Source organism: Gossypium hirsutum, chromosome A10, assembly GCF_007990345.1.
Source record: "Gossypium hirsutum isolate 1008001.06 chromosome A10, Gossypium_hirsutum_v2.1, whole genome shotgun sequence".
NCBI classification, from domain to species: Eukaryota; Viridiplantae; Streptophyta; class Magnoliopsida; order Malvales; family Malvaceae; genus Gossypium; species Gossypium hirsutum.
In genome coordinates this window covers 102,029,747-102,044,042 of record NC_053433.1, presented here as the reverse complement: position 1 = coordinate 102,044,042, position 14,296 = coordinate 102,029,747, and the positions used below count along the sequence as shown (strand labels likewise).

General features: G+C 34.2%; 1 protein-coding gene across 1 annotated transcript; it reads left to right on the top strand.

The window, feature by feature from the left end:
* The first annotated feature begins 1,886 nt into the window (after positions 1 to 1,886).
* On the top strand, positions 1,887 to 3,620 carry LOC107895438 (UDP-glycosyltransferase 73C6). Its single transcript, XM_016820718.2, has one exon. It carries the CDS (start codon positions 2,057 to 2,059, stop codon positions 3,521 to 3,523), a length of 1,467 nt encoding a protein of 488 aa, XP_016676207.2. The 5' UTR covers positions 1,887 to 2,056; the 3' UTR covers positions 3,524 to 3,620.
* Positions 3,621 to 14,296: the final 10,676 nt, after the last annotated feature.

The following is a 14,296-nucleotide window of genomic DNA, read 5'->3' as shown; positions in this document are numbered from 1 at the left end:
TTCATCTTCACGAACTCATTGATCGAAGGTTCATTCGTCCTAGTGTGTCTCCGTGGGGGGCACCAGTGTTATTTGTAAATAGAATGGATGGTACCGTGAGAATGTGTATTGACTACCGGCAGTTGAATAAGCTAACGGTGAATAACAAGTACCCACTTTCGAGGATCGATGACCTATTCGATCAGTTTTGTAAGGCTTCTGTGTTTTCCAAGATAGATCTCCATTCTGGGTACCATCAGCTTAAGGTTAAGGAGGTTGATGTCTATAAAAATACTTTTAGGACTCGTTATGGGCACTACGAGTTCCTAGTCATGCCCTTTGATTTGACGAATGCTCTGGCTGCATTCATGGATCTTTTGAATCGGGTTTTTCAGCCGTACTTGGATCAGTTTGTCGTGGTCTTCATCGAAAACATTTTGGTATACTCTTAAAACAAAGATGATCATGATGAGAATCTTAGAGTAGTTCTTTAGATACTTTGAGAGAAATAGCTCTACGCTAAGTTGATCGAGTGCGAATTCTAGTTGAGGGAGGTGACTTTTCTAGAGCATGTGGTTTCTGCGGAGGGGATTCGAGTTGATAGGAATATCGAGGTTGTGCTTGAGTGGAAACAGCCTAGGACTTTTTTCGAGATTCGCAGTTTTCTTTGGCTTGAGGGTTATTATCGGAGGTTTGTCAAGGGGTTCTCTTTAATTGCAGATATTCTAACTAAATTGTTGCGTAAGAATGCACCTTTTTTCTGGACTGATGAGCAACAACTGAGTTTTGAGAAGCTCAAATCTGTTTTGACTTAGGCTTCTGTTCTGATACAACCTGAATCTGGTATGGAGTTCATGGCATATAGGAAAGTGAAAGGAGACAAGATTTGGTGTATCGGCCCATCGTCAAATTATAAGGGAAACCAGGTATGGGAAAGAGAGGAAACAACATAGCTTCAGTTGATGTAACCTAGTGCTTGCAGTGGCTCAATTTATTGCCTGAAAACTCAGTCGTGTATGCTTGCAATGTAACACTAAGTTGTGTTGATCCTATACAACTTATTGAATTCGCCATTGGGTTAGAATCATCAAAAGGGCCATTCATGGGTCATAAGACAATGATATAAGTCAGATGAGTTGAACAAATTATGGAGGCTATGGGTAAGGAAATGGATGGAGGAGAAGAAGGAGAAGAGAGCAGTGGAGCATATTATATTAATGTCAAGAGATTAATCGAAGATATTGAACAGATCAGTGGGAGAAAAGCAACTGGCTATTTGCTGCATTGAAAACAATTATATATCTTATAAAAAGTCAAAGATTTATGGCTTGAATTTGTCTTTAGTGGCGACACCAATGGCACTGGAATGTTGCCATATTTCCAAAGTTTTTTCTGTCTTGGACCTCAAGGATCTGAAATCAACACTTAAAAGGTCATAATTCAAGGTTGAATACTCAATCTCTTGTTATTAAGATTTCGGGTCTAGTCCTAATCTACACGTTTGGAGACTAATTTTCTTTTATGAAAAATTGTAAAATTTTTGGATTAAAATTTTATGAGGGTAATTTGCACTATAGTTTATATTTTCTTTTCCAAGTCAGAATAAAATTTTATTAATAAAGAATTTTAAACAAATTAGAGAGCTCAAGAACCAAAACATAAAACATATGTCAAACCAAAGCAGATTACTAACCTAATACAACTACTATATAATATTGTTATATTTCTTTAGCAGATACCTCTTGCCTGTCTAATTACATTTGGATGTTGTCACAACATAAAGCAGTGTTAAATCAGGCGGAAATTGAATATTAAGCATTTCTCTCTCTTTCCTTCAAAGATACCAACCAAAACCAAAATTGACCAAGATGACATAAGTCATGATTTCCAACATCAGTTCATGTTCTACATGCCCATGTATATCCTTACATAATACTAGACCCACTACAGCATGTATAAATAACCCACTTTATCAAACTAATGAAAACAACCATAAAAAAAACACCATATTCCAATTCGTTTGAGATTTTCCATTCATTGTTACTGGTTCGTCATAGCTTAAACACTGAGAATTTCGATGGCCTTAAACTCATTTTCTCAACCTCATTTTGTGTTGATACCATTTATGTGCCAGGGACACCTTATTCCCATGGTAGATATAGCCAGGTTATTGGCAGAGCGTGGTGTGATCGTTACCGTAATCACCACACCTAAGAACGCTGCTCGCTTCAACAGTTCAATCAATGGCGCCATCAAGTCTAGTCTAGCTATTCGTGTCAAACAGCTCGGGTTTCCTGCTGCAGAGGTTGGTTTACCGGAGGGATACGAAACAATAGATAATCTTCCGTCGATGGAGCTCATGAGCCGCTTCTTCACCACAGTGAGCTTGCTGCAACAACCGGTGGAGAGGATGTTGAAGGAGCTAAAACCCCGACCAAGCTGCATCATATATGACAGAAATTTCACATGGATAGTTACATTGGCTTCCAAGTATCAGATTCCGAAGATCTGGTTTGATAGAAAGAATTGCTTCTCTCTTTTGTGTTACCATAATATAATCACATCTGGGGCCCATGAATGTGTCCCCCAAGGGGAGACCTTTCCGGTGCCTGGACTGTCTGATAGAATCGAACTCACACCAGCACAGGTACCTGGATTTCTACCTACCATGAAAGAACATGCTGAAAAGGCAATGGAGGCCGAAGGGGGAGCAGATGGGGTGATTATAAACAGTTTTCAAGAGTTGGAAACTGAATATTGTGAATCACTTGGAAAGGTTAAGAAACCAAAGGTGTGGTGTATTGGTCCCGTGTCACTAAGCAACAAAAACAATTTCTACAAAGCTCTAAGAGGAAACGAGGATTCAATAACCGATGAAGACAGATGCTTGAAATGGCTTGATTCATGGCCACCAAGCTCCGTAATCTATGTTTGTTTTGGGAGCCTCAATCGACTAATACCAACACAGTTGATTGAACTCGGTTTATCCTTGGAAGCATCAAAAAGGCCATTCATTTGGGTTATTAGAGGAGGGTATAAGAAGGAAGAAATGGAGAAATGGCTAAAAGAAGATGGATTCGAGGATCGAACCAAAGGACGAGGACTCTTGATAAGGGGCTGGGCGCCACAAGTTTTGATCTTATCCCACCCATCGATCGGAGGATTCTTGACACACTGTGGGTGGAACTCGACACTCGAAGGGAGCTGCGCCGGCGTGCCAATGATAACCTGGCCTTTATTCGCCGAACAATTCATGAACAAGAGGCTATTTATACAAATACTGAAAGTTGGCGTAAGTATAGGTGTTGAAGTTGCAGTGCAAATGGGAGAGGAAGAAAAATTTGGGGCAATGGTGAAGAAGGAAGATATTATGAAAGCAATGGAGAGTTTAATGAATGGAGGAGATGAAGGAGAAGATAGAAGGAAAAGGGCAAAAAAGCTTACGAAAATGGCGAGGGTAGCAGTTGAAGCAGGAGGGTCATCTTATCTTAACATTACGCTACTAATTGAATATATCATGCAACAAGCCACCAGTCAGAATTAAATGCTTTCATGTAAATCTTTGATCATTGTACATGTAATTCAGTCGACACTCTAGCTTCCAATATTCCTCAATAATTATTACATGAAATATTTGTTTAAGGGTTGGTAATAATAAATGTATACTAGGATTATACCTACGACATGCGCAGGTCAATATTAAAATATTTAATATAATTTTATTTTATATTTATTTAATTTTATGTTTTAGTGTTATATTTATATTTTTTGTATTTGTATTAATAATATGTTTTGTTCAACGAATTAACAATATGTTGATTAATTTTTTTAATTAGTGCTAATAGTTTTTCATAAGATATAAGTTAAATATCTATTATAATTTAATTGTATAAAAATAAATTTCTTTCAAAAAGAATAAATAAAATAAATAAATTTATTAATATTACAATAATATATATATAAACTAAAATTTATAAGCCATATTAAGGAGATGCTCATTATTTCCTAAAGATTTAATATAAGAATTGATCCATTATTTTTAAAAGCAATGTAATTTTTATCACCCATATTAATGATATATTCATAATTATTATTTCATATATAAATATTGAATCCAAAGAGAATCATTGTTGTACTAAAAAAATTGAATATATAGAGAATTAATCCTTGCAATTAAGAATAACATTTAAAATGTAATTAATTGAATTAAATATAAAATTAAAAATTGTAAATTAAAAAAATAATGAGAATTTCGATTAAAGATGTTTATAAGTCTAATCAAATCATATCTCGACTTAAGTATGATATCATCACTTTTATATTTTCTTAAACTTAACATGGTCTAAATATTAACATGGTCTAAATATGTGTCTCAAATTTAGTCCATATTTATTGATATTTATAAATGCCGAACCAAATCTCACTGTCTATCCATGTTAGTTTCTTACTTTTTCCAAAATATGTTACTTTTAATTAATATTTAACTGTTCTATATATTTTTATTAAAATTTTAAATATGGAAGGAATATATTATGAAAATTATAAATGGTTTGAAATGTGCTTGTAAAGGTGAGTAAAACTCAATTCGATTCGATTTGAAAAAATTTTAAATTTTGAGTTAATGAAATTGAGTTATTTGATTCAGTTCAACTTGACTTGAATTTCATTTCACTTGACTCGATTTGAAAAATTTCAAATCAATTTAGGATGATAAAATAGGACTCATCAACTCGATTAACTTGATTTCTTTTTCACTTGATCAAACGCTCATCCCGGTGCTCGTGCTTTAATGTTGGACTGTAAGTCAAAGCTATTTTTTTAAGGCTTAATATAACATTTGGTATCTGAACTTGACATTTTTTTCTTAATTGGGTACCTAAACTTTTTTTTGGCCCAATTTAGTACCTAAACTTGACACTTTTTCCTAATTTGGTACCTAAACTTTTTTGGGCCCAATTTGGTACCTAAACTTGACACTTTTTCCTAATTTGGTATCTAAACTTTTTTGGGCGGAATTTGGTACCTAAACTTGACCTTTTTTCCTAATTTGATATCTAAGCTTTTTTTTAGGTTCAATTTTGTAACACCCCAAATTTCGTATGTTTGATTTTTTAAATTTTATAATAATTAAGTATCTATATCAGTGGTTAAGTGCCTTAATTATGTGTTTGAGGTTGTGGATTCAAGTTGCACTTCTTTGGAAATTCAATTATTTTGTTTTTAGCCTTATCCTTAAGTGTTTGACTTATATTATATTTTCGGTCAGCTCATGTTAGAATGAGCCTATTGGTTTAAATGGTAAGGTGTTAACTTGCCCTGAGATTTTGTGTTTGAATCCTCGCGTCGGCGAATGGTGGTAATTTTTTCTTCTGGGTGTGTATGCCATGGTGTAGTAGAGGTGTGGTGGGATTGAAATTTTGTGCTAGTTGGATGAAGATTAGTGGGTCAAATTTTGTGGGATTTGGTTGGTAGTGAGGATAGTGGGGGTTGAGAGTATTATCTTGAAATTTATTTTATTTTTATTTTTTAAATTTGTTTCCAAAATTCCCTCTTTTCCCCACATTTTGTTTCTCTACAAATTTCCCTCAGACGTTATTTTTTTTAGTCCCTTCCTCTTTTTACTTTCTTCAATTCTGACATCTTTTTGCTTGATTGGACCGCTGTGGCTTGGATTCTTTTGGTTCTTCTTAAGGTCTGGTAAGTAGGGTTTATGTGGGTTCGTTTGGTTTAGGGGTAACTTTAAGGTTCGTTGTGGAATCGGTTTTATTATCATTTTTGTTGATTATATTATTGGGCATGTGAACAGTGGAGAATTGTGAGGATTGGAACTCCCCCTTGTGGATCAGTGGTGTTAGGAATTGTTTTGGAAGTTTGGGTAAGTGTTTGAACGCTTGGGTTTTCGAGTTTCGACTTAGTAGAGTATTAATGTTCATTGTGACTAAGTGGATGATTTTGGTTTACTTGAGGAATCGTGGCTAATTTGAGTGTTAATTGTCGATTTTAGGTACGAGAGGTCTCGTAGTTACTTTCCTGTCAAAATTGAATCAGGTGTGTTACGAGAAACCCAGAAAATAGTAAACAACAAAAGTCGAAATTGGACACTATCGACGCCACACTGTCATGTGTGACATGTAGTCTAGGCTATTTGGGGTCGTGTGGACCACATGGGTGTGTTGGCCATGTGCCAGGCCGTGTGGGCCACACGGGTAAGCCATTTTGGGACGTGTAGGCTACATAGACGTGTGGACCCAAATTTTAAAATTTTCCTTAAGACCGTACACGTCATCTCGATCAACTGTTGGTTTTCCGTGGGGTCGGTATGTGAATATATATGCTATAAAACATGAAATCTGTCAATTTGTTAGTATAAAACTTGATGAAATTACATGTATAACACGTATGATTTGTTATGTTTAAAGCATGTTCTATGTCTGTTATAAGAATATGTCTGAGATGTAAGTTCTGGCATCTGTTATTTCTGTTTGTATCTGATTATAAGGTGGGACAAATATTATGTGAAGGAAGTGTTTTGTGTAAGGTATTATACTGGCAACACTGTTGTGATTATTTTGAAAAGTGTCGTAAAGACACTAAGCGATGCGTAGGGATGAGTGGGTGTTTTATATCCCACATGGTGTGTTGAGATGGTTGAAGTTGGTGTGTAGATGATGGGGGTAGGATTATACATATCTACATCTGTACTATTCTTATATGATTCTGATTCTATATAAGATGTTTATCTGCATCTGTTTTACCATGTAATTAATTCTAAACTCTATTTTCTTACGAGTTACACACTGAGTTATAAAAACTCATTTTCTATTTGTCTAATAATTTCAAGTAACCCTCAAACTTAGGCGGGTCGGTACGACGGGAGCTCGGTTACGTTTATCCTTCCGTAAACTAATTTTACTGAAATTAAACCTATTTAAAATTCTGGTTTAAGAGTTTTGTAAATTTTCGACTCTTTGGAATTTTGGGATTTATTTCTAATTTGGACTTTATTTTGGGATTTCTAGCATGACGTTTGATAAAACGACTTTATGAAAAATGATTGTTTTTCTGCAATCAACTGTTTTCGAGAAAACAAACTTGATTTTACAAAATACAACGTTTTAAGAAATTTTGCTGCAAAATATTCTGTTTATTTAAAAGATATAAACAAACTAAAATTTTAATTAAATAAGTATGAAAACACGTTTTCCAAATAAAACGGGCATTTTGAGTAACAAAGGTTCACACTATTTTTTTAATAAACAAAAGAAGGTTTCAATCCATTTTATGTAATCACTCCAGATTCAGCCATAACATCTAAGCCAGGTTTGGGGTGTTACATTTAGTGGTATCAGAGTTAGGTTACAAACTCAGGCTGTGAAAATTTTGGGTTCAAAATTGTATTTATGAAGAACTATTTTTCCGAGTAAAGTTTATTTTTCTGAAAAGTAAGTTTGTAGAATGCCGAGTCTCCAGCGCCAATCCTGTAAGTACTTCTAACTTAGAAATACTTTAGTTTAGAAAATTCTGATAAGTTAACTAGACATTGAAACATCTCTGAGACTCTTGAAATTTCTTCTAATCTTATTTGAAGCATAAATACTTGCTAATAAATATTGAAACTGATGCAAAAAATTTTGTAATGTAGAAAATTTATGAACCCGATGAGTACTCATGGAACACGTGGATGCGGTACCCGTGGGCACGGTGGACGCCATAAAGGGACTCGAGCTAAGTCATCCTCGATAGGTATTATGTCTAATCTGGATACGAGTGAAACACTGGCTACACCAACTGCTAAGATCGGGTCTCAAAGTCGCTTCGCTGGGGACAACGCATTGTCTCAAGACCTGCTTAGAGTGTTGGAGAGGGTCGTTGGATCTCATTTGGGTTTTAGGAGCCGCAGGTCGAAAAATGAACGAAACTATTCTAATAGCAGTAAGTTATTTAAAGGTGTCACTAGAGTCACCTCGACTGTGGCCGAATATTGGTTGGAGGCCACTAGGAGGATCATGAATGATATTGACTGCACCCTTTAGTAGAAATTGAAGGGTATAGTATCTCTGTTTTGCGATGAGGCATATTAGTGGTGGTTAACAGTTGAAGAGGGTACTCAGCCAGATCAGATTACTTGGGATCAGTTTAAGAGCGCTGTAACGACCCAATAGTTAGGGCTGTCGGAAAGCCTTTTTCTAGGACTTCGTACCCGTAAACCGGAACCATAAATATTTTTATTAAATATTTACAAAGCTAGCTTAGTAGCTAATTAATTTTTGGATTTTGTGAAATTGAAGTTATTAAGGTACAAGGACTAAATCGCATAAAGGTTAAAAGTTGAATTATAAATTGAAATAAATTAAAGGGACTAAATAAGCAAATATACCTTTGTTCTCTTTAAAGTGGACGGTAATGGGCTAAAAACAATTAATATCATGTTATATATATTATATAATATGATTATAAATTTACTTTAATATATATGTTATATAATAATAATTAAGACTACAACTATTAATGCAAACATTAAAGAAAGAAAAGAAAGAAAGAAAATGAGAAGAAGCTCACGGCACTAGGGGTTTTGAAGTTTAAATCTAAATTGGTTAGTGCAATTTAGTCCCTATACTTACAATTTTTACGTTTTTAAAATTTCGGCACTTAGAGCTACCCAACCCATGTTGTAATTTTTAGTATTGTTCAAGATTTTAGATTAATTATTAGGGATTAAATAGATAGATTTTTAAATTAGAAATGGAAAGGACTAAATTGTGGAATTAATTGTTGATTTTGAGTAATAGGGACTAAATTCTGAAAAATTTGAAATTAAGGGTTCAAATTGGAAAAGAGGAAGCTAAATGTGGTCTAGAGTGAAATTAGCATAAAAATATGAAGTTAAATATGAAGGTTAGAATTAGTCTTGATTTAGGGACTAAATTAAAGAATAAGCAAAATATAGTGTGAAAATTGAAATTTAATGTGAAATTGAAATGTGTAATATTAATGTCAGTTAATTGTTTTATTTCGTTGCTAAAGTCGTACCAAAATCCTCGAGTAAAAAGGGGAAGGATAAAATCAACTTCAAATAGCTCAAATTCACGGTTTGTATTTCTATAATCCAAATTAAATAGTACATTATTGCACATATAATTGTTTGCATATGGTAAACATTGAGGTGAGTACTTTGGTACTTTAGGATTGAATTAAATTCATAATTGAAATGAAATGGATTGATTTTATATATTATGAAATATATTGATTATGAATATATGTATATTGAGAAAAATGTGATTATTATCAAATCAAATATATGCTTATATTTGATGATATACATTCATGAAATTGAGACACTGGTTGTATTGAAAAGTGAAATGAAACCCTATTAATAGTATCGAGTTGAGTTGGATATAAATGGCATGTCATAAGATAGGAAGAGTTTAGAGATTTCTTCGAAATCAAGTCAATGAGGCACTGGGTGCCAATTTGCTTCGATTTAATCGATGATACACTGGGTCTCAATTTATATAGCGTTAGGCACAATTATTACTTTTGATTTATCCAATGAGGCATTGGGTGCCAAACTGGTGTGTTGGTTGGATTCGTATATCCGTCTGAGTTCGAGTCGTGTTAATGGGGAAATTAAGTGATAAGTTTATGTGATTGATATTGAAATGGCAAATATTAGAAATAAATATGAAATGAGAAAATATTACAATGGAAAAGATGAGAAAAGAAATATCAAATGATGAAATGAGATGTGAAACTTGAAATGAATTCAAGTAGTGATCAAAGAGATGAATCGTGCCATTGCATGAGTTGATATATTCAAATGTTATATGAAATGCCATTGATATGTATATATATATTTGAATATGTGAAATCTTAGTAGATGTGAATAAGGAATGAGCAAAAATTATATTATTGAATTAAAACTTTTGAACATAGCTTAGTCTTTACATGTTGCTTGTTAAATGCTTATATCAAGTTTATATTATTCATATTATAAAAATACCACTGAGCTGTACTCAACTTACGGTTTTTTTTTTCGTGCATAGACTAGGCATTGTTTGATTTACCGCCGACTCAGCATCAAATCACAAATCCCAAGCTCAAGTGTGGTGATATTTCATTTTGTAATGACGTGTACCTAGGGAGTCTTTTTTTGATATTGTTTATAAGGTGTCCTTATATTAGTTGCTAGTGAAATGATGGTTAAATGTGTATATGGTTGTGGTTGAGGCTATATTGGTATGTTAGCCTAGTTTATATTTTGGTATGTGATAGTTTAAAGTTTGATAGCTTAGCATAATGCTTGGTATGTACTTAGCTTCAAATTTGGCACCTTTAGACGTTGAAAGTTAGTTCAATTATGGTAAATATGATATGAATGGAAGTCTTGAATGTTTGATGTATTTGAACATAAAAAATATGGTACCAATGAGGGTACATTGGTTAGGCACCTAATATGATTGTTTTGACATATTTTAAGTATATTTGATCGTATTTTGAATAGGTTAAATGATTTTTTTTTGAGTTGGTTAATGCTCAAGCAAGTAAGAAATGATAAACTTGTTGTTTAAGGTACACTTTTGGTTCACACGGCCAAACACCCGCGTGTCGTCTGCTGAGTTTTAAGGGTGCAAGCCATTTAGCACACGGTCTGATAGATGGGTGTATGGGGCTATTTCGAGAGTTACATGGCCTGGCACACTGGCGTGTGACACGACCGTGTGACCCTACTCAGTGAGTTACACGGGCAGAGGCACGACCTGGGACATTGCCCTGTGTCTCTAGTTTGAATGTTACACGAGCAATGACACGGACTAGGACATAGTCATGTGTCTCTATTTCGATTGTTACACAACCTGAGACATCAACGTGTGTCTCAGCCATGTGAGGCCAGGCCTGAGGCACACGGCCTGGCCATACGACTGTGTGACCCCTGTATCAAAATTTTGTAATTATTTCCTAAACTTCCAAAATTGTTTCAAATTAGTCCCTATCTATTTTCAAACTATTTTTAGGGTCTCATAGACTTAAAATAGGGGTTGTAAGAGTAAACTTTACTCTGAATTGGAATGGATTAGTAAACCTATACTTAGTGCATTCTACTAACATCATCGAAGATTAAGAAAGTAAACAGTTAAAGTATTGACCTATACTCTGATGCTAATAATTGGAATAGTCTTGTGTGCAAACAACTTCTAGCACTAAAAAGGGGATAAATAATGATAAGAGTGTAGACAGTGGAAGACTAAGTTTAGCAATGTATAAATAGTGATAAGAGTGTAGACAGTGGAAGACCAAGTTTAGCATTGCATAGCATGGTTAGTTATTTAATTGTTTAAGGTTCTAGTATGAACGTATTAGATTGTTATGACCTGCCCCTGTATATGATAATGTTATTGATTAGTTTACATGTTGGTTATGATTTATTAAGTGTATGATTCATTAGTAATGCCCATGACCCTATTCCGACGACGGAGAGGGGTTAGGGGTGTTACAAGCGCTTCCCAGAGTAAATATGTGGGGGCGAGTTATGTGGATGCTCACAGACACGAGTTTATGAACCTTACCCAGGGGAATAGAACTGTGGCTGAGTATGGGGCTGAATTTCTAAGACTGAGTCCCTATGCTGCTAGACGTCATGAGGACAGAGACGTTGTAACACCCCCACGCCCGAGACCGTCGCCGGAGTCGAGCACGAGGCATTACTAAACTTATTTGAGCACTTAAACAAATTCGGACAAGTTGTCCAACTGCATCACAGTTACTTAAAAATTCATATCTCAAGTTCTGAAACTTGAAATCCAATTCTGTAAATTTATCCTTAAACTAGACTCATATATCTATCTACTAATTTTTTTCTAGAATTTTTGGTCGGGCAAATTAGTACATTTTATTAGTTAAAGTCTCCCCTATTTCAGGGTTCGACTGCTCTGACCTCTGTGTATTACAAATCATATATCTCCCTGTACAGAGTTTCAATAACTATGCCGTTTGTTTCTCCTAAAACTACACTCAATAAGGATTCTAATAATATAAAATACACCACCTAATTATTTTGGTACAATTTACGGTGAATTTATAAAGTCAGAACAGGGGATCTAGAAATCACTCTGGCCCTATTTCACAAAAATTCAAATATCTCATAAAATATAATTCATATACCTGTTTTGTTCAATCCATATGAAAATAGATTCATTAATATTAAATTTCATAACTTACTCATCATTTAATTCCATTTCTACCATTTTTAGTGATTTTTCAAATTTACATCACTGCTGCTGTCAGATTCTGTTTTATGGCAGATTTGACTTTACTAAGGATTTTCATGGACTAAATAGCATTTTAAACATACATAACATCAAATATGACTTAGATTGGCCATTCCAATGGCTAATCATTTACAAACCCTTTTCTTTCCAAACCATAGCCATATCATAAGATCATTTACACAAAGTGAGTATTTTGCCATACATGCCACATTCAAAACACACAAGCCATTTTACCAATTTAGGCCTTCGGATAGTGTGAACGAGTCTTCGACCTATCCCAATTCTCAAGCCGGCTTGTTAAAACTACAATGAACGAAAAGGAGGGAGTAAGCATAAATGCTTAGTAAGTTCATATGCAAATAACAAGTAACATAACCATACAATTATACCAAACAACTTTAGCATGGTATCACCAAAACATATATCACATTTTTAAACATCATTCATCATCTTACCACCTTATCGTTGTTGTATCTATTTTCAACCCGAGGGTTAAGTACATACCTGTCCAAAGTGTCCATTTCACAACACTTACCAAAACGTCACTTGCATCTTAAGTATTCTTCCATTTCACTAGAAATTTTACCCGTTGAACACATCGGAATATAATTCGGATACATGGATAATTTGCACATAAGTGCCACATTTGTAGCCAAGCTACCCTGTAACCCGCCCATAAGTGAACTCAGACTCAACTCAACGAGCTCGGGCGTTCGCATCCATAAGTGAACTTGGACTCAACTCAACGAGTTCAGATGCCTAGTTACATCTCACGAACTCGGACTCAACTCAACAAGTTCGGACATTCCACATCCATAAGTGAACTCGGACTCAACTCAACGAGTTCGGATGCTCAACCATTCTAGTAACATGTCACTTGTATCCTAATCTATTCCTAAGGTTCAAACGGGATTTTCCTCGAACACATCTCCTTGCCATCTTCCGTAATATATCGAAACCAATACTCGGTTGCACTTTATATTTAACAAATAATACACTTAATTTACATTTTATTCGAAAATAACCACAAAGCATATATTTCATGATAAAAATCAGCATATCATATATTTAACATCAATAACTTAAAAATAACAATTATGCTACCTTATTTACGCATGAACTTACCTCGGTACAAAATTTTTAACAATCGAGCCTATTCCTCGTAAACTTTGTTTTTCCCTCGATCACGACTTGAATCTCATTTCTCTTGATCTATAATACCAAATTAATCTTATTTAATACATACATTCATTAAAACAGTCCTTAATACGAACTTTGGCAAAATTACCATTTTGCGCCTAGGCTCGGGAATTAAACTTCATCCCTTATTATTATGTTTTATGACATGCTGATCATTTTTCCCTTCTATGGCAACATCAAATTCTCATTCTAACATGTATTTATGACTACTAAATATTTTTTACTGATTAAGCCTTTTTGCTCGTTTCCACTCAAAACCGAGTAGCACAAGTTGTCTAACAAAATTTAAAACCTCATATTCTGTCATAAAACACCAAAATACACAAATTTCACCTATGGGTATTTTCCCAAATATGAACCATAGGTTGAATTATTGTTAACATAAGCTAAATCAAGCTACCGGGATTTCAAAAACATAAAAATTATTAAAAACGGCGCTTGAAATCACTTACTATGAAGTTTGAAAGTTGAAGAAACCCCAGCTATGGAGGAGAGAAAAAATCGGCAGAACAATATGGAGAAGATGATCATTTTGAGCTATTTTTCCTATTTTTATTTCATTTAATATCCAAATGACCAAAATGCCCTTACTACTAAACTTTCCAAAAATTCCTTCCATGTCCTAATTTTGTCTATGAACTTAAAATTGGTCAAATTACCATTTAAGACCTCCTAATTAATATTTCAAAGCAAATTTCATACTAAAAACTTCTAGAATGCAAGTTTTGCAACTTATTCGATTTAGTCCCTAATCTCAACTTAAGCACTTTATGAATAGAATTTCATCACGAAATTTTTACACAATCATGCAATCATATCATAAACCTCAAAATAATTTTAAAATAATTATT

Bases quoted from the DNA above. Each gene is read 5' to 3' on its own strand.
- LOC107895438 (XM_016820718.2), top strand. From the start codon at position 2,057: ATGGCCTTAAACTCATTTTCTCAACCTCATTTTGTGTTGATACCATTT.